The sequence below is a fragment of the Triturus cristatus genome, chromosome 7 (genome assembly GCF_964204655.1).
Source record: "Triturus cristatus chromosome 7, aTriCri1.1, whole genome shotgun sequence".
NCBI classification, from domain to species: domain Eukaryota; kingdom Metazoa; phylum Chordata; class Amphibia; order Caudata; family Salamandridae; genus Triturus; species Triturus cristatus.
In genome coordinates, this window is record NC_140590.1 from 1610554057 (window position 1) to 1610575214 (window position 21158).

At 46.9% G+C, this 21158-nt stretch overlaps 1 protein-coding gene across 1 annotated transcript in view; it reads left to right on the forward strand.

The window, feature by feature from the left end:
- Positions 1-570: 570 nt before the first annotated feature.
- Positions 571-21158, forward strand: part of COMMD7 (COMM domain containing 7) — a 62416-nt gene continuing 41828 nt past the window's right edge. Inside the window, exon 1 of the mRNA XM_085619486.1 lies at positions 571-765. Within this exon, the coding sequence (XP_085475612.1) occupies positions 682-765 (84 nt within the window). The 5' untranslated portion in view covers positions 571-681. The remainder of the gene's footprint in view (positions 766-21158) is intronic.

A 21158-nucleotide genomic window follows, 5' to 3' on the forward strand; every position in this document is an offset into this window, starting at 1 on the left:
AGTGGATGGATGAGTGTACAGATGGATAGGGTGGATGGATGATGTATGGATGAGTGGATGGATGGATGGGTGAAATGATAGATGGAAGGATACATGGTGGATAGGTTTGCAAATGGTTGAATATGTGGGCTTACTTGTATACTATTGCGCGACCTCCTATGATGTGTCTGTAAAACTTATCTATTGTCCTGAAGTTTTGTCCTGAATTTTGACCTCCTGTCCTGAATTTGTGTCCTGAATTTTGACCCTTTGTCCTGAATTTTTACACTCACCGTCCTGCATTTGCACCAATGCCAGTTGGTCACCCTACTCGTGGTCTTTGGCAAAATTGCGGTTCTGGAGGGAGAACTGCAGCTGAGGGGACTCGTTGGATGTTGAGAGACCACGAGGGCATAGAAAAGTGCAAGAAAAGCAACAGCGAGAGGAGGGAACAAGAAGAGCTAGGCTGTGGGCCTGAACAGGGGTGACGGGCAGTAAAGAGAGAGGAAGTAGTGATGATGAAGCGCCAATGGAAGTGGAGGGGGAGGAGCCAAGGCCGGTGACAACGAAGGAGGAGTGTTGAGAGGCGGTGCGGGAGCTGCTGATGCTGTAGGGGGAGGAGCAAGCCTAGAGTCTCGAGGGAGGAGCAGGCTCGTGCAGTGTCCCGGAGCCCGGAAGTGGGTTGCCCAGCTGTCTGCAGACATGGTGCATCTCAACTACACCCGGGACCCGGTGCCCGAGTCTGTCAACACCGATATGCAGAATCTAAGCCTCCTCACCGCCGAGGTGAGGCGCAGGAGGGTCATGGAAAGGGCACTGGAGAAGAGGGTTCATGGGAGGTGAGGGACAGCAGGAGCGGTGAGGGAGTCGGAGGGGGGGGGGGGACGAGGGCGAAGAATAATCAAGGGGTGTAATATTGATGGCTTGGAGCAAAGTGGGCGTGGGAAATACGGAAGACAAGGCAGCGCGAAGGTGGGGCCTGGGAGGTGTTGTTTTGAACCGCCTCTCACACTAAAACTAGGGGAGTAGGTTAGCTTCTAGAGCAACGAGATGTTAGAGGGGCAATAGCAAACAGAAGAAGGGAAGCTGTGGGGCAAAGCGAGGTGTGAAGGGTATGGCATGGTGCCATGTGCTACTGAATGGTATGGTTTAGTGTGACTGATGAGGCTTGGTATGCAATGCATAATGATGTATAGTGTGAGGTGCATGCGAGGGTGTACAAAGTGGTGGTGTTGTATGATCAAATGTGGATTTTAGTGTCATTTTGTGGTAGGGTGTGATGTGATAAAGTTAGGTTGTTGTTACTAGTCATTCTGATCTAATAGCATGCAAGATTAAACAAATCACCGGGCAAATCTTGACTTTCTAGAATTATAGGTCAAACATAGCGTGACATATTTGAGCACAAGATTACAACAGTCCACCTCAAGAAGAATACTATACTTGTTCACCTGAACTGTCTAAATTATAATTGATAATTTCTTACTAATTTTCTTTTCCATGGGGTCCAGTAATGATGTGAGGTAGTGTGGTACGTAGTAATTAGGTGTCTGATATTGTGGTCTCGAATGAGGTGTAGATGTGGTAGCGTGTGATATATGGTGTTTGATTGTGTGCTGTATGTTGTGACATGGTATAGAACTTTTTGATGCGGTTTGTTATGGTGTGATTATTTTTCAGACTGTGGAACAAATTAGAATCTGTATCTGAACGCTATTTGATAGAAAAGAGTTAGCTGCGGTGATGGAAGTCAGAGCCCTGAGATTCTGTTCTCCAAAAGTTTTCATCATAAGAAAGACTTTGAATCTGACCCACAGGGTTCAAAGCCAGAGTGGAAAGTCTGGTTTTAGAAATATGACTGATGTAAGCTGTCTTGGGCAGTGACAAAAAGCCTCAATAGGATGTTGAAGACAGCCATAGGCCGAAAAGAAAGGGAAGGTCTTTAGGTCACACCAAAAAGGGATGATATTTTTGTGAGGAAAGTCCTTCCTCTACACTACTACCAAATGTGGGGGATCCTCTTCCCATCTCGGAATGGGAATTACTCTAGTCCTTAAATCAGTGGTCTTCAAGCGTCCCCTGTGGGAAAAAAATAATTGGGGCCCCCTCAAAAATGTTCACAATTATTCTATTAACCTGCCAATGTTTAAATATGTCTATACTTAGTTCTGTACCTTTTTATAAATGCAATCAAATACATGATTGCCAAACATGCTAATCTGGTCAGGTAGGAATTACTAACATGTAAAAGTATCCACAGTGTAATTATTAGAAATGGGGGTATGGGTTTGAAGAATATTTGGAGGCCCTTCCTTTTGACACCATCTTCCAACCAGGATATACATGACATTACAGAGCTGCTTGTTGCCACTCATTTTTCCCCTGCTGAAAACAAAGCACCTTTATCAGCATAATGCTTCTTTTGGCCAGAGCCCGGGGCCCTCCTGGGATCACTTGAGGCCCTTCTAGGTGGGTCCGCCCCCCCAGTTTTGAAGACTCCTGCCTTAAATGGAGAGACGTTCTGGAAATTTCGGAGGTGGGAAGGGTTAGATCAGATTTTGTGGATGCCCACAAATGTACAGGTTTGTAGGTGTTCACATACTTTCAAGGCTAAGCATGTCTTCTAATGGCAATTGACTTGTGGAGAAATCTGCTGTAGTAAATCAATTTATGCCTGCCAGGAATCCTTTAGTGAATTCTTAGCAAACATAAATGTGGTATTTTCATAAGTTTGTGAACATGCCCAATGTCTTGAATTGGATTCCTTTCCTTGATCTGCAAACAGTGAAAGTTTTTTAGGGAGGGCATCGTATGATCATGACTTTTAGATTAAAGACAAGCCAGGCTATGTGGTTTTGGACTCGAACCTCGTTAAGGTAGAAGTACTCACTTTACCCAGAATCAGAATCTCAGTATTTTGATCACTAAGGCAAATAAAGATGACTTTAGTTAGTCATCCTTTTGGCAGTAGAAAGCTCTTTAAAGATTGGCAGATTCCTGGAAAGATGGTGGCTGTGTAGTTGTTGCAGGAGCCACCCATCTACCGCTCCGTGGCATTGTTTGATATAAGGAGTCGGTATTTAAAAAAAAATACCACAGATGATCCCCTGGAAGAGATCTGACATCTGGAGACCAAAGTCGGGGAAAATACAAACAAACTTTGGCTAACTAACATGCCTGATACCCCGCGCTGTTTGGAAAACTGTGGTCGGCTGGTGCAACGGCAGAAGTCGGTCCGAGCATAGCAGTATGCCTTCAAAACAATTCAATCCTCTGAGGGATGGTCCTGGGAGCAGCGCTGCTGGATCTGCCAGGAATCTGTGCGCCCCCTTACTGCCCGGAAGACGCCGGTCATGAGGAGACAACCACAGCAGGATGCAAGGAGGTGGAGGTGCGGAAACAGAAGCCCAAAGACCAGCGTCCCTTTGAGGAGGCGTAGACCTCCAAGCAACAAGTGATTCCAGGGATTTTTTTTGCCCAGAGCAAGGCTGAAGGAAAAAAGGAGGCTATCACTGGCAAGACCCTCTCGCAACTAACAACTGGCAGTACCGATCTGCCTGCAGTGGACACTGTAAGTACAGGACTGGTTCTCAGTTCAAAATGATGCAGTACAGGGGGGAGCAAGCATGGTTAACGTTAATAACTTGACTGATAATCATTATGAGGAAGAGAAGGCACCAGAGGGTGTTTCAGCAACCAACCCCAATCTTTACCAGACATTATCCAAGGTCACGGGGACCCCAGAGGGGGGGCGAGCTTTTCTCTCTTAATGAGGACTCTGAGCTGTCTAATGTCAGTGAGAATGATGCAAATCAGAAGAAGGAGAAACAAGATATGCTGGACCCGTACAGGAAATTACTTGAAGCAGACACTCAACTGGTCGGAGTAATTAGGGACAGGGGAGATGTGGGACAAGAACAAACAAAAGTGGCCTTAATAAAGTCATCAATACTGTATATCTCTGCCAAAAAAGCAGCAGGGATTTATATAGCCCGGTGGACTAGAATGTATGAGTGTAGTTAGAAAGTTGGGCGCATTCTAGCGATGCGCACAAGACAGCGGGTAGTCCAGGGGGGAATTGAGGAAATTGAGGAACCTCTGGCAGGATCAGTCTCGGAGCCCTCTGGTATACGGGCGGCATTTCAACGATTTTATCAGCATCTGTACACTGAGGAAGTCAAATGTGGGTGGAAGGAAATAGAGGATTATTTGGCCGAATTAACAGGGGAGATTCTATCGGTAGAAGAAAGGGAAGCGCTGGAGGCACCTATTACGGTGGAGGAAGTGGGGGGCGCGATTCAAGCACTTGCAAGTGGGAAGGCAGTAGACACTGATTCTATTCTGGGGGAATTTTACAAAAAGCTGGCTCCCCGCCTACAAGGACTAATGAAGAATGTTTTCTTGGAGGCTCAAGCAGGCCAGGGGGCGCCGGACTCTTGGAGATCCGCTAATCTAGTGGTTTTTCCCAAAAAGGGCAAGCCGGCTAAGTAGATGGGGTCCTATCGCCCTATCACACTAATTAATAGTGATATCAAGGTGTATGCTAAGATCTTAGCTAAACGTCTGGCGGGTGTAATAAAGAAACTGGTCTCTCCAGTACAGCACGGTTTTGTCCCCGGCTGCAGCACCATCGGCCATATTCAACGTACAATTGCGCTCTCTGATACCGTAGGACCCTATGGCGTTAATTCTGCTGGATGCAGAGAAAGCATTTGATAGGGTCTCCTGGCCGTTTCTTTGGGCAACTTTAGAGACAAGCATTTGCAATGCAATAGTTCTCGCATTTGTGAGAGTTTGAGCTATTAGCATTGTAAATGACAGTGCCTTTTATTTATGTTTTAAAAAAACCAAACTTAAATTAAAAAGCATTGTCATTTACAATGCCAATAGCTCAAACTCGTATAAATGCGAGACCTATAGCATTGCAAATGCTTGTTTGTTTTAATTTGTGGCTGTGTTGCGTTTCATCCTTTCGGTCCCTTAGTTCTGTGGAGCTTGTGCTCTCCTGCAATTATCAAAGGTTAAAAAGACACAGTTGTGGAAGAGATGTGTCAGTGCTCTACAGCCCCCCTCCTTCCACTGGTCAAATGGGCCCTCCTCGAGGGCCGGTGTAAAGGCCGGATTGTAGTGGATTGGTGTGTATGGTGATGGAAATGTGGTCCACTGAGCATTGTTCGATAAAGAGTCCCACACTTTCAGGGTAGTCCGTGTTGGTGTGCTGAGGTAGGTGTTCTTAGACCTTTCCCTCTTGGGTCTCCGTATAAGGTCCCAAATCGTCCTCCCTGCAATAGTCCTATCCATATGGAGCCAATGTTTCTCCGAATCCCTCTTGGCCCATTCGGTCACTACTCGTAGTTGAGATGCTTTATAATAGAGATTAAAGTCTGTAAGGTCCACTCCTCTCTCCCCCTTCAGCCTCCTCAAAATTGAGAAGGAGAAGCATTCCCGACCCCCTTGCCATATAAACTTTAGAACCATGGATCTTACCTTAGGGAGAAAGTCATTTTCGAGATCAATGGGGAGTGCTTGGAAGAGATATAAGAGTTTAGGAAGCACTGTCATCTTAACTGCATGTACACGGCCAAGCCAGGATATGAAGAGCGGTTTCCATCACACAAGGTCCGCTTGTAGGCCTGTGAGAGGGGGGGGGGGAATTCGCTCTATATAGACCCTCGAATCATGGTGTCAAGTGGATTCCCAAATATTGAAGAGGGCGGGAAGTCCACTGTAGTTGAGTGCGTGTCTGGGCTTCCCTGACTTCGGCATCGGGACTGTGAGATTAAGTATAAAGGATTTATCTGTGTTGACCTTGAAGCCTGCTACCGCCTCGAAGCGTGTGAGTTCTGTTTGTAATGTGGGGAGAGAGATGGCTGGGTCTGTATGCGATAGGAGCACATTGTCTGCAAAAAGCGAAATCTTGTGCATGTCTCTGCTAAACGGAATGCCCCTTATCCTCGGTGCTGCCCGGATAGCCATGGCTAATGGTTCGATACTGAGGGCGAGTAATAGGGGTGGCAAAGGGCACCCCTGACGGGTACCCCTAGTTAGTGGGAAGGGAACCGAATAAATCCCGTTCACCTGTACGCGCGAGCGAGGCTGGACATAGTTAGCTCGGATCATAGTAATACATTTGTCAGCAAACCCGAAGTGTGTGAGTGTGTTGAAAAGGAAGGCCCAGTCCACCCTATCGAAGGACTGCCGGTATTCGTCTCTTATTAGCTTTCTCAATAAGGTGGATTATACGTCTAGTATTTTTGTAAGTTTGGCGGCCTTTATCCTCTTCAGCGCTGCGCGGATTCCCGCGCAGTGCTGAAAGATTTGAGCGCGGGCGGGGCCATGACGGAACGGTTCCGTCATAAGCACAGCCCAACCGGCGTGCATGACGGAACCGTTCCGTCATCGGCATCGAAGAGGTTAATAAAGCCCGACTGGTTGGGGTGGATGAGATCGGGCATGAGGTCGTTAAGTCGAGTAGCGAGAATAGCCAAGTATAATTCGCATCGAGATTGAGAAGGGCAATGGGACGGTACGAGGCGTACAGGTGCGGATTCTTCCCCTGCTTAGGAATAACTGTGATTACAGCTTCCGCCATCGAGGGGGTGACTTCACCCGTCTCCGCCATCGTGTTTAAAAGATGAGTGAGGTGGGGCAGGAGATCTGGGGCAAAGTTGTAGAACTGTGCTGTATACCCGTCGGGGCCTGGAGCTTTCTGAGGTTTGAGAGATTTGATGGCTAAAGCTACTTCCTCAGATGTTATGGGTGCCGCAAGTTTGTCATTCCATTCTTGCGAGACTTGCGGGAGCGGTAGGTTCTTTAAGTATCTACGTTGCGCCTCAGCGTCCCGGGGCTTCGTTGTGTAAAGTGCGCCGTAAAAGGAGCCAAAAATATCGGCCTTTTTTGCATCTTTATGGGTCAGCTCCCCCCTTCCCATCTTGTATGCCGCCTATGTATTCTCGTTCCCGCTTCTCTTTCAGCTGACGGGCTAAGTGTTTACCTATCTTGTTCTCCTGGGAATAGGAGAGCTGGCGGAGCTTCAGGAGGGTGTATTCTGCCCTATTGTCGTATATGGCTCTGAGTTTCCCCCTCAGTGCGGTGAGCGCGCGGAGAGAATCCCTGGTGGGCTTAGTTTTATGAGTTGTTTCTGCCAGGGTCAATTCGGCTTCCAGCTTTACCCGTTCCTCAGTCTGCCGTTTATTCAAGGTGGAGTTAAGGGCGATGCATTGTCCCCGAAAAAACTCTTTAAAAGCGTCCCAGGTTTTGAACACCGAGGTGTCAGCGGGGGAGTTTCGCGTAAAAAAATCTGAGATCGTTTCCCTCAGTTCGGTACAAAGTACCCTGTCCCTCGTAAGGGATGCCGGGAAGTACCATTTGGGAGATGTAGATGCCAAATTACTCCAGGATAAGCAGATAGAGACCAGACAGTGGTCCGACATGGAGATTGGGAAAAACGTAGCTTCTCGAAGAGCTCCCATCAGGTTTTGGCTAATAAATATGTAGTCAAGTCTAGAATAGGTGCGGTGCACGTGGGAGTAGAAAGTATAGTCACATGTCTGAGGGTATAGGGTCCGCCAGGCATCTCTAAGGCCCATGTCGTGAAGTTGTTGCTTAGCCTCTGCAAAAAAGGAGCTGGACTCCAGTCTGTGTGGGTGGGTGCTGTCAAAATCTGCCTGCCATGTCAAGTTAAAGTCCCCTAGTAGGAGTGTCGGGCTCTCCGCAAAGTCCTGTATCTTCCCTAGAAGTGTCTAAGGAAGGGTGCCTGTCCTGTGTTGGGTGCGTATGTTGAGATAAATGTACAGAGTTTGCCCCTCAGAATGCCTTTAACCATCACCCATCTCCCCTCTTTATCTGTTCTAGTGTCCGTGGGCTGAAATTTCGTTGAGTGAAAAAGTATCGCAGTCCCCCGGTGTTTAGTGAGTGCGGAGGCTCTTTAAATCAAGGGGTAGTGTTTGTGACGGAGGCGGGATTCCTCCGTTCGGGGTAGGTGTGTCTCTTGTTGTGCTAATATATCTAGATGGTGATCTAACATGCATTTCCAGACCTTTTGTCTCTTCTGAGGGGAGTTAAGGCCTTTCACGTTCCAGGAGCCTACGGTGAGTACCATTCGTACCGTATTGGACTCCTCCGCTCTCTCATGGATCTGTGTGTCAATCTCCTCCACCCCGCAATGAAACCTCTATGTAGCAGTGAACCGGTGCATGGTGTTCATGTGGTGTGCATCTCAATCGAAGCGTGACTGCCCAGAAGGCCTATAAAAAAGCCGCCCCTGCCTCCCCAACAACCCCAAAACATAACATAAATGAGAACATCAGGTGTGGGATCGGTGGTAATTGTCCAACAGTGGGCGGGGGATCCCACATCGCCTTGACGGAGGGATGCTGTGACCAAGGTCCCAGCTCGCTCCCTCGCCGGACAGTCGAAAGAGTGCAGGCCACCCGATATGCTCAGTCTGGCGTCGTCGTCCAGATTTTGTGTTCGAATTCCCCCTCCATGCGAAGGAAGAGCAAGCATGTCTGTCTGTGCCTCTTGGCATGCTATTATGCCGTAGTAGAAATCATGTCCGCTTGTAATATCACGTACTAGTAGGTCCGCCCCGTCTGCAGGCTCATATCGTGGTTCTGTCCCTCAATAGTAAGGGTCTAAAGAGCTAACATACAAGATCATGGCCCCCGGTAGTAGTGCGGGGTTGGTAGGTGCGTCTCCGTCATTGGGTTTGTAGGCACCTCCCGTCTGGAGGTCTTCCCCAGTTGTATCAAGGCCGCATCCAGCAATATGCCCTCCATCCAAAGGACGCGGCCGTTGTGTGCAAGCAGATTGAATCATCTGTGAGTTCCTCACGAGCTTGTGGACCATTGTGATGTGGGGGAGTCAATGGTCCGTGAACCCTGCGTCCTGTCCAGCGTGGGTTCGGTGTCCACTGTGGAGAGACCCAGCAGTTCCAATCCCTCCTTTAGGTCTACCACATGCCGCAGTTTGTTATGGTACTCAAAGCTCAGGCCGAACGGGTAGGTCCAGCGGTATCTGATCTTGTCGTCGCGTAGCTTGGAGTTGATAGGCCGGAATTGTTGCCAGCGTGCCAGTGTCGCCGGTGCTAGATCTTGATAAATGGTGCAGGAGTGGTCTTGGAAGGAGACAGAGCCTTTCTTGCGAGCTGCCAGGAGTACTGCCTCTTTCACTTTGTAGGAGTGGAATTTTGCAAGGACATCCCTTGGTCTCTGTCGTCCACCAGACGTGACGCTCCCAACTCGGTGCACTCGGTCGAGCTTGATCTTGAGTGTCTGCGGGCTGATGATCTCGGCGAAGAGGCTCTCCTGGAAAGCCTCATGGTCTGGTCCCTCCGCTCCTTCCTCCAGGTCTCGGATTCGCAGGTTCTCTTGTCGCGCCCTGTTCTCTAGGTCTTCTGCTTTCAACTGGGTTTGGCGGAGTTGATCTTGGAGATTGAGCACCGTATCGTGTGTCTTGTTTGTTCTTTTTTCCACTTCCTGATTATGCGTCTCCAAGTCCACCACTCTAGTGCCCACTGAGTTCACGTTGCGTTGGAGGTCAGTCAGCCTTGTGTTGAGGTCAGACTTCAGTTAGCCGATGGAGGTTTGGATGTCGTGGCTGAGCTCCCTCCTCAATCCCTCTTTAAAATCCCACAGGTATGACATAAGGTCTTCCTTGGTGAGAGCCATAGCCTTCGTCGCGATCCGCAGGCCGGTATTTGTCTACTGGTGGGAAGAAGCTTGAGACTTTATTAGATGTTCTAGTTACTGTCTTCTTCGGTGGCATAGAGGCTGACCCGGCCCGCTCTCCGCTGTGTCGGTGCTGAGAAGCTTGGGCGGGGGGACTGGGCTGTATCGTAACCCCCGTCGGTTGGTTGTCCAGGGGCCCGGCCGTTGCAGGTTATTCAGGACCTTTACCAGTGCAGTCCCTACGGGGTGGTGACTTCTGAATGGGTCGTGGAGGCGTGGGCGGAATCTATCAGTTATGTCCCCATTGCGTAGTCAAGGGCTTCCAGATGCAGTGTGTGACGGGTAATTTATCGGCTTGAGTGGCCTGCCCGAGTGTTCCACTGGCGGGGCTAGTTAATGCTCAGTCGTGCTCCGTGCAAGTGTAGACCTGTGACAGATGGTGGCCACATCGATGAGATGATAGGCAGGGCGCTGCAGTACTAGTGGTAGCTAGAGCCTCAGGGGACAGCTCCGAGGGACCAGTGTAAGGCCTTTCTCAGTGCAACCCCTCCACACGTGCCATCGGCAGGGATTATGCAGTGGTAGATGCAGGATTACGAACCTGGCCGCCATCTTAGGGTCAGGAGCATCTTCCTGAAACTGCAGAGGAAGGAGCAGAGAGCTTTTTACCCCTCAAACAGGCCACCTCCGGGGTGCACTGCCGCATTTCTGGCGCACCTCTCCTCCTCCCGTCTCCTGCCCCGCCCCCACAGATCTCACCGGGGCAGGGGCTATCGCAGCGTCTCTCCACTTGACGGACGGAACGGCGCACTCCTCACCTCAGGCGTCACGGTGGCATAGCGGGTGCCAGATCGCAGCTGTAGTCGCCAGTGGCGAGGACGCAGTACCGGGGTCTCCCTGCTCCATTTTGTCTTGTCCGCCGCGATTCGGAGAGCGGCGGCCATCATTATGACTCGCTCCGCAGTCGGGGCGCCGCACGGCTCACAGGGGCGGTCATGAGCTCTAAGGGTGCCTCAAGTCTGGAGCCATCAGGGGATCTCCTTCTCTGCAGGTAGGGTGGCTAAGAAAGGCAGAATTGTGTCCGGGACACCAGCGTAGCCCGGGAGCCGAAACGGATTAAGTCCGGTCGGCCATCTTGCCCGGCCACGCCCCCAGGAGACCTCTTTTTAAACAGATTCTTCATGTCCTGGGAGGAAATGGGTATACATTGTGGGATAGGCGTGGGGCAGTTTTTATAGTACACCATTATCTCGCACACAACCGAAACATCTGGACGACGTTTCGGAGGAGCCTGAAGAATCCTAGGTGTTACAATTGATACTGAACCCTAGGTCCACAAAAGGCATTATATCTCGACTGATTGCAGCCATGAAGACTGATAACCATATTAACGTAGCTCTGAAGTGTGCCGCTTGGGACAAGTATCTAGAATTTCTGCTCACAGATCCTGAATGGAAAAGGACCCTGACACAGGTACATGAGGTGGCTAGTTACACCAGGGTTAAGCAGACCCAATTTTACTATATACAAAAGGTTACCTGACACCGCAGGGCCTGCACAGGGTCTACCCGGCGAGACCTGCTAGATGTATTCGCTGTAATGTAACCCCGGCTGATTTCAGGCACGTCACTTGGAAATGTCCATTGCTCCGCCCTTTTTGAAAGGCTGTGCTATGTGAGGTGCGCAGAGTAACACATGTGAACGCAGACTGACAATCCGTTATTGTCTTTTGGGGTTGATACCCCTCCCCAAGACGGGGAAAAAATCCAGGACAAATTTGCCCAGTTGGGGTTGGTATGAGCCCGTAGGCGCATAGCTGTACATTGGGCAAGCCCGACTCTTCTGATGTGGACCAAATTGGTATCTGATTTTCTGGCATGGACAGTGGCTGAAGAACGCAGACTCCGGATAGTTTGTGCTGATAACAGTGCAGAGCGAGACCTTGAGATCTGGGGCAGTATGATTACAAAATTCTACAATCCTGAAACTGAAAGGGAGACTGACTCTGATGAGAGTTTATCGGAGGGAGTACCTGCCGACCTCCCCATGCTGGTTGCTACGCTCGCCCCGTGGTCGTATATTACCGGAAGGACCAAGTGGGAAGTGCCAGAGTCCGTGACTCATGAGCTATGACACCGCTGCAAAGATTATACAAAAAAAATCAATAAACAATTTTTTTTTAAAGAATAGGGCTGGCAGAATAATGAGATATGAGAGTCATGATATGAAAAGTAGATCTGCAGTAATGGTGCCCTTAATGGCACAGGAGTCATTGTCTATTATTACGGTTTCAGGGTGTTCACTGAGGAATTTGGTTTTAAACGTTTTCTTCAAGGGTACAGAATGAGGGTAGTTCATGACTTGACTTGAGTATTGTGCTTTTGAGAGGGTTGGAGTCACGCTCGATTGATGCCTCTGTGTGAGTATGGGATTGTTGTCAGTAGTGGTGTTAGCTAAAGCAGAAGGATATTTTTACATTAGTTCTTTTTCTTTATTTAGTCAGTTGGTCAGCAGGTAGATGCAATCAAGTGTGGAAAGGGATATGCCTTCAGGCAGTCCTTGTGATTCAATTGAGTTGTGTTTGAATCCGTTATATTTAAGAAAATTGAGGCCTTTGTAATTACCAAATAAAGCAGAGGGGTGTGAATGACAGTGAAAATAATGTTATTTTGCACTGTTAAATGCATGACAGTCTGGAATGTTTCAAGCGGGAAGAGAGGGCCACACACTGGGACTGTGCTGTTGGATATTGGTCACTCAATTCTTGGTAAGAAAACAAAAAAGTGATGGGTGGATTGCTTGAATTCATTTCAGTCACTGATAATTACACGGGCTGCATCTCTGTCCATCTCTTTTTTTTGCCCATCATGCCACCTCAGATACGAATAGCCATATAGCCTTGGTCCTGCCCCAATAGGAACAGTTCTGCCCAAACTGCCAGATTAGGTCCCCTCTGCATAGAAACACTAGCAACCCTAGACAGATTTTGCCCTATCTAGTCCTCTCTAGTAGAGTGTAGCTTGAACTGTGTGGCACAGTGAGCACGGTACCCACCTTAGGGCATACACATCGCACTTATGCTAAAACAAAAATGTGATGGGTGGAATGCACAAATTTATTTCAGCCACTGATAATTATTTTGGGCAGCACCCGTCCATCAGTTTATTGCCTACCATGCCACACCATGCTGCCGGAACCAGCCATATGTGAATGACCCCTGTGCTGTTTCATTATGAACAGTCCAGTCCAGACTAGGTCCACTCTGAACAGGATGAAAGCAACCCTAGACTGAAAACCAAATGTTGATGGTGGAATGCTTACCAGTGGCTGAGATTAATTGAAACATTCTACATATCTCTTTTTCGTATTCCTCATTGTGATCTCTTGAGTGTGACGGTATGTCCAGACGTGGCCCTGTGCTTACAGTACCATTAGAACCAAGCCGTTCCTGGGGATTCCTGAAGGCATGGAAGGGTCAGACACCAGGCAGTTTATTGTCGAACTCTTTGCGGAAGCCTTTCCAGATGTAAAGCAATGGGACTGGCAGCGAGAAATACAGCGCGCGCATAGTTTTCCTTTCAAACAAAGACAAAACTCCGCCGGGGATAAGCCTCGGGCAATCCTAATTTCTTTGTGTAATTTTTTGGCAAGGGAGAAAATCTTTGACCTAGCTAGGCCCGATAGAAAAAGAGCAGGGAAAGGCTGTGAATTCTTTGCTAGGCCAGATCTGTGTCCCGCAACTGTTGAGCGGAGGTGGCAGCTCCGTCAACTAATTGCTCTGTTCCAAACGAAGGGGGCTCAGGCTTTTTTGCTTTTTCCCTCAAAATTGAAGGTAATTTTTCAGGGCCAGGTTGTATATTTTTTTTCTGAAGTCCAGGCAAAGGAGTTTCTGAATTTGTTATAGCCAAGTACGTAATTTTTCACTATCCTGGGGGGGAGTCTAGAATCATAAAACGTGGTGCCTAGCCATTAGCTTGGAGAGCTCTCCTCAATTTTTTCTGATTATTCGATTCATACTCAGCGAAGGCACTTAGTGTATTGTTAAAGGTGGGGTGAAGGATCCAGGGGGGGAGCCGATATAACCAGCTCTTCTCATCACAAGGACCTAGGTCCTGCTGCCCTATAAGGGGGGTTTTGGGTGTGGGGGAGTGGGGGGAGGTGGGGTGGGTCTGGGTTTTCCTGGGGTAAGGGAGGGGCTAGAGCTAGTGGTGGGATTAAGGGGGGGTGCTGGTGGGGGGAATCAAAGGTTTTTGTGTAATGCTTTAGTTATGTTTTTGTATTTGTATTTAGACCGGGCTATGTTAAATTCTGTAATTTTGGCTGCTACTAAAAGCAACAATGGGTGGCATTTGAATTTAGCTTCATCCTTGAGATCAAATGGGGCTGGATGAACTGCGATTAAGCACTTGAAACATATGCGGCCTAAATGATGGTAAAAAACGAGCCCTGTTTGCTAAACTTATTCACACTATGCAATTGGATATTGTGTGTCTGCAAGAGACACACATACCGTGGGGTAAACGGGATAGTCTGAAAGTTCCTGGTTATGACCTAATAGCTTGTTCCGGTCAGACATCTATGGTCAGAGGGGTGGCTATTTTATTGAAACGGGGAGTTGGGTGTTGCAAAAGGGTCCTGGATGATAGTTGGGGTAGATGGGTGATAGCAGATTTAGTTTTTGAGAACAGACCTTTAACCATCTGTACAATATATGGGTCCAATTTGGACGATCCTGAAATCTTTAGATTTTTAAATCTAGAATTAGCAGGATGGCCTCAATCTATGATTCTGTGTGGGGATTTTAATATTAGTCTGCCCGGGAATTTCGATTTTACGGGGTCCACAAAATACTCTGGTAGGAAACCTCAGGTATTTAAGGCCCTTTATACCTTAGTCCAAGAACATGGACTTACCTATGTTAGGGCTAGACATAAGAAAGATGAAGAAGGGCATACATATTTTTCTGCTCCCCATAACAAATGAGTCCGCTTGGACTATTTTTTTTATGTCCGACCAGGAGGCAGAGGTTTCCTCTATCTCGGTTTATCCAAGAATCCTATCGGACCATAACCCTCTCATTGTTTTGTATCCGCTTCCTCGCACGCCCAGACCACCTAGGGCGTGGACATTCGAAAGGAAATTATTATTGAACCCGGTCTATCTGGAACATATGAAAAATTGGTTACCTGAATTTCTAAACATTAACAGGGGTACTGCCTCTGACTGTATTGTGTGGGACACGGTCAAGGCTGCAGCACTGGGTGAGACTAAGAGCTTTGCAGCTTTTCAACATAAGACTACTCAGGAGCAGATCAAGAGTCGAGTGGAGGAGCTCTGCACTGCAGAGATAGAATTAATACGTAATATTAATGAAGGGTCTAATGCCGAGCAGAGTCAGCAGAAGGTGGCTATAATTAAGGCCAATATTTTGGAGTTCTTCGGGCAGGACCTGGCTGCCAAATTTGCCCTTTATCGGGCAACGATGTAAGAGTTTGGTGAAATTTCGGGCAGAGTTCTTGCCAAAAGACTTCAACAGAGAAGTGTCTTAAATCGCATTAGTAGAATACAGGATTTACAGGGCAATATTCATGACACTCAAGAGGCTGTCATGGATGTGTACTTGAAGTTTTATATGTCACTTTATACGGAAGAGAAGCGCAACTCTCTAACTCAACCCATGTTGGATGCTTTTTTTCATAATCTTGATACTCTAAGGGTCACATTGGGTCAAAATGAGGCTCTCTCCGCCCCAATTACCTGGGAGGAGGTTGAGTTGGCGATAAAATCCCTGGCCAATGGGAAGGCCGCTGGCCCGGATGCCATCCCCCTAGAATTCTATAGGACATTTAGTGCCGAGATATCTCAGGATATTTTGTCAATCTTTAGGGGAGCACAGAGGGGAATTATTCCGCACTCCTGGACTCAAACCACTATCGCCCTCTTTCAGAAAAAAAGATAAGCCCCAGTTAAATCCATCCTCTTATCGACCAATTTCTCTGATAAACACCGACAGCAAAATGTATTCGAAAATGTTATCTTCTATACTAGCGGCAGTTATTACCCCACTAGTGTCCATTCGGCAGCATGGATTTATCCCGGGAAGGGACACGGCAGACCATGTTCGCCGAGTCATTGCCCTTTTAGATTGGGCTAAGGCCACCAGTGCTCCCCTCGGGGTGATCCAGTTAGACGCCGAGAAGGCGCTTGACAGGGTCTCCTGGGGGTTTCTATGGGCCGTGCTCCGTTGGAAAGGCTTCACCACTGAATTCATTCAGGCTGTTAAGTCATTGTATACTTCCCCTGCAGCGGTACTCCGTATATCTGGTCATCAATCGGGATCTTTCGATATTAGTAGAGGTACAAGGCAGGGGTGTCCCTGTTCACTACTGCTGTTTGCCTTGTATATCGACCCGTTTCTTGGTAAAATTGAAAGAGATCGGAACATTTGGCCGATTAAGATCGAAACTACCGGATACAAGACATTAGCCTACGCGGACGATATAGTTGTTTTAACCAGTGATGTCAGCTCTGCGTTTCCAGCTCTTACAACTCTTGCTGATCCAGTTTGGTCAGTTATCGGGCTATAAATTGAATGCTTCAAAAACGCAGGTAGTTCAATCAACTGCCATGAGTCCCTCTGCTGTCCCTGTGGTATCTGAAGCAATTTATTTAGGGGTTAAAATTATCGCGTTGGTTGATAATATCCCCGACATTAATATTCTTCCAGTAATAAAGTCGGTCAATATCAAGCTGGAAAGGCTAGACCACCTCCACCTTTCTTTGTATGGTCGCTGCAATGTACTTAAGATGCTGGTCCTCCCCAAATTTCTCTATTTTTTCAGAACTATTCCCCTAGAGTTTTCACGAAAGAGTATTGTTAAGGCTGAAAGGATTTGTTACAATTTTCTCTGGGGGTATCGTCGCTCACGAAGGGCAGCCAAGTGGATGTGTCTCCCTAGGAATCGGGGTGGATGGGCTGTCCCTAATTTTTTACTATATTATTGGTCTGTCTCGATTCAATATTTAGGCTTACCGTTGCTGGGAGATAGGACAGAGGTTCCGCTCTCGAATAGACCAACAATCTACGAGATTGGCCTGGGTTCTGCAGCTAAGGGTATATTAACGTGCATTTTGGAGCCAAGCTATTTTAAGAGAACTAGGTTCAAAGTCATAGCTACCATGTTCTCAGTTTGGCGGAAAATTCGCCATAAATGGTCAATTTCTAATATCAATTTTTATACGCCCTTTAAAGCTGCCCGACTTCTACCTTCTATTTTTCAGGATCATATTATTTTTATGTGGCAGCTATCAGGCATGAATTGTATTGGCGATCTAAGTGTAGGTGGGCAAATGGTTTCTTTTTCTTTTTTAAAGGACTAGTTTCGTTTGAGCTCTCACGACTTCTTTAAATATCTCCAGATCAGAAGCTTTATTGATAAACAGTTACATGAAACACCTGCATTGTTCGAAAGGGTTACTCTATTTGAACTAATTCAAAGAAGAAATAAAATTGGCACAATATATCAATATATGTTATCTGGCTTACCTGATGACATTGATATTCAAAATTCTAAGTGGGAGACTAAATTGGGCAAGACCGGCGTGAACGTAAGGCCAGCGTTAGATCTTGCAGGCTCTTTCTTAGTTTCAGGCAGCCTACAGACGCAAAGTTTTATGTCAATCTTTGATCTCTATTATACACCCGCAAAAATTTCAAAGTGGGGGGCACGGAAGGGTGATTCCTGCTCAAGATGTGGCCTTGGGGCCGCAGATGCTATACACATGTTCCATTCCTGCCTGAATCTGAGGGAATTCCTCTATGATATTGAGTGCTTCCTAAACCGGGTCCTTAATATCTCCAGAGTTGGTAATAATGGGGTGTGCAGATAGCGAGTTATCTGGAAGAACGACTAAAGTTTCAGCATTTTTGTTTATTGCCATGTCTATGATACGTCTGTGTATCACCTCTCAATGGCTAAGTCCCGCAGCCCCCACGTTTTTTAATTGGCGAGCCAGAATTTTGGCTTTGTTTAATCTGGAGTCAGCAGTTTTTTTATTAAGGGGAAGAAGGAGGCGTGAGGTTGCCTATAAGATTTGGCTTCCCTTAGAGGAATGGTTAAAGCACCGATGTCTTTATTATCAATAATCGATATAATTTCGAATGTAAATTATTTTTATTTTTTTTATTTTTCCCCCCCTACAGAAAGCCTATATAAACCTAGTCAATTATGTTCGTTGCTGTTATTCCCATTTGTACTTCCCTATGTCTTAACCTTGGTTTATATTTCTGTAAGTCAGCTGGTTTCTTTGATATGGTATTTATTGTGTTATGCTCTTGCCTCTCAATAAATCAATTACAAAAAAAAAAGAACCAAGCCGTTCCCTACTGACGAGAAGTAAATAGGCAGAAACTGGCCTGGGGTTGCTCGTGTTCCTATTCATAGGGGACCTTGATCGGCTGTTCGGGCTGGACTATTCCTATTGGAGTACAACCAAGACCGATTTTGCAATGCCTGGTTCCTGTCTGATGTGGCAGGGTGGGCAAAAAATAAAGGACTGGGTTGTGGCCCATAATAATTACCTGTGGCTGAGATTAATTCAAGCATTCCTACAATCACTTTTGTTATTGTACACAATTCTTCAGGGTTGCTGTTCACCTGGGAGTGCGGGTGGTGGTCTGGCAGAAGCCAAAGTCCTAGTTGCATGGAAAACAGGATAGTGGCAGATACACAAGCCCATCCATAGAATTAGCTGGAGGGGAAAGTAAGGCACATGGAGCCACTTTCAGTTCCATAGTGAGTGTGCAGTGTGGTCTCTGTGGAAAGTGGTTTGGTATTGTGTATTAGGACCAGTGGGTTGCACTGATTGTTTTGCAGTGAACTTAAAGCTGTGCATGAACGAGTAGCTGGATCATGCAGTTAATTGAAGTAGAGTGAGAGATTGTTTTATGCAGAGAATTGTCTGGTTCGAAAAACGTGGGTTTATAGTGTGACATACCATTTTGGTGTAATTGTGATGGACAGATGGATGTTATCATGTTGCATTGGTCCTTTAGGGGCAGGGGCACTTAAGAGTAGAATGGAGCTAATAGGTACATTTGTGTGTGTCGATACCTACTATGTTTCTGTGGGGCATCAATTCTGCTTAATGGAGTGGATACACTCTGGCATCATGAAATGGGGGAAAAAGCCAGGTCCTCAACATTTGCCTTCCTGAATTTCATGTGATCTTGGATATTACTGTATACCCTTTCGACTATGTTCACACATTTCTTTGGTGGGCATTTGCTTTGGAGATCTGCTTGTATTTGTAGTAGTGGTACTTATGGGAAGGTTAATTTTGAAAAGAATGAGGATATGACCCCATTGGATGATGTAATAATATCCGGACAGTGTAGCAAGTCCTGGTGCGGAGAAGATTGCGTCCACGGTGTGTCCAGATGAGTCTGTTAACCCAGAGAAAAATTGAGTGAAGTTGAGAACCTCTAGGTGTAATAGAAGAGATTTTGGTGGCACACCAATTATCCAGGTCTCCCGGGATAAAGTCAGCCTCTTCCGGAGCGTCAGGCTAAGGGTGAGGAATGAAGGCTAGTAGAAAGGAAGAGGGATTGAAAGGAAGGAGGAGAAGGCATAGTGGAGGATTGCCTGGTCCATACTTAGGATGACATTGGTGGAGTAGGGACCTGATGACGGCGAGTAGGGTACAAAAGAAGGTGAAGTGGGTTTGCTTAGCAGCAAAGAGACCGCATGTATTACAAGGTGTGACTGGATTAACATGACCTAATGTGAGGAGGCAAAAGGGAAGGAGAAAGCAAAGCTAGGGGGGAGTTAAGTTGGCAGGTGAAGAGGTAGAGCAGGAGCCTTAATTTCTTAGGAAATGGTGGAAAGTTGAGGGTAAGTGGCAGAGGGAAGGATAGGAATGTGAAGCCGAGTAGACGGCAGGTAAGGTAGGGATAACATCTGCAAGAAAAGAGCACAGACGGGAACATTGGGATGCAATGCTTATGTCTGGCAAGATACCTCTTTTAATTGGATTAACTTCTAGAGTGACTTGCTAGTGCATCTAGAAGTAACTTCCCAAGGATCACCAGTTAATTATGATTTTATGGTGTCCACCTTGGAGCATCTCATTGCAGTTCATTTGAAGGCATTACTAGCAAAACCGCAAGGTGTTCAAAATCTGGTGGTCTCGGCCGTAGAGCGGCATATATACAGTTCTATGGAAAAAATCCCTCCAAAATGACTACCTGTTAATTAGTCTAAGGGGTCAACACAAGAACGACGGATGCAGCCTACTGGAAGATATAGTTTGCTAGTTGATGAGTATTTCTTTAGTGGAGGATGAGCAGTTAAGTTGAAGACACAGTGACCTGGGCTCATTTGCTGAGAATTCTGTGTTGTTCAGTAGGGTAAAGGGCAAAGGGGATGTTAGCCCACTGTTAAGTGTGCCTATCATTAAAGGGCTGTGAGAGACTTTGGGTTTGTGTTCGAGATCCTACGATGCCCATAAGGCATCTTAGATATTTGGGTTGAACACCCTTGGAGAAAGGATGAAGTAGGTTGAAGAGGACCGTTGGGGAGGATACAGAGGCCATAGTAGAAGGTCACATATTCAAGGGGCGAGGAGCAGGGTCTCACAAATTACAAGAGTTGAAGGGGTCCGGTAGTTCTGAGGGTTAAGACGTTGACTGTGAGTTAGCTCAGGTATGGTGCATCAACGGAATGTCCCATGACAATCTAACAAAAATATAATTTGCTAACACCACTACAAATAAGTCACTTACAAAGTCTCATGCGGCAGATATAAAAGAGCGATAAAATAATGCAGTCTTTGAGAGGGGAGGGAGGGCAACACGTAGAGGGACTTCATCAAGGGAAGGAAGTAACTATAAACAGTCACAGTAGGGCGTAAATAGAAGATCATCTGTGATACTTTGATTTACTACCCAACTGTTGCTCAAACACCCAAGACCTACCCATGCTATTCTGCAACATAAGCTTGCAACATAAAGGCGAAATTCAAGGTTTCTAACTTAGCACATGGACCCACCCATGCCTCACAGACAGAAAATTAATACAATGCACATTGAGCCCATGTTTGTCCCTCACTACTTTGAGTATTCTAAATACATTTAAAAATACAGGTGTGCTGGGGATGGTAGTCAGTATTTTTTTATGGAGTGATATGAAGGTAGATAATGTGATTAGGAGGTGGTGTATGATGTGGTGTGGTATTATGCATTGTGCATGGTGTGATATGGTGTAGTGTGTTTTTGTGTGATGTGATATGCCAAGAAATATTGTATGACGTGAAATGAAGCTATGTTAGATGAAGTGATATGGTGGGGAATGTTCTGTTAGATGGCATTGCTCTGTCAATTTGCCAACCTTTGGTACAGCACACATTTTTCATTTTGTATGAGACCTTCTACTGCTGCAAGCCACAAGGGCCATGCCAGTGACAGCACGGTGCAAGGCTTCTGCACCCTGGACTACAGCACCAACTGGC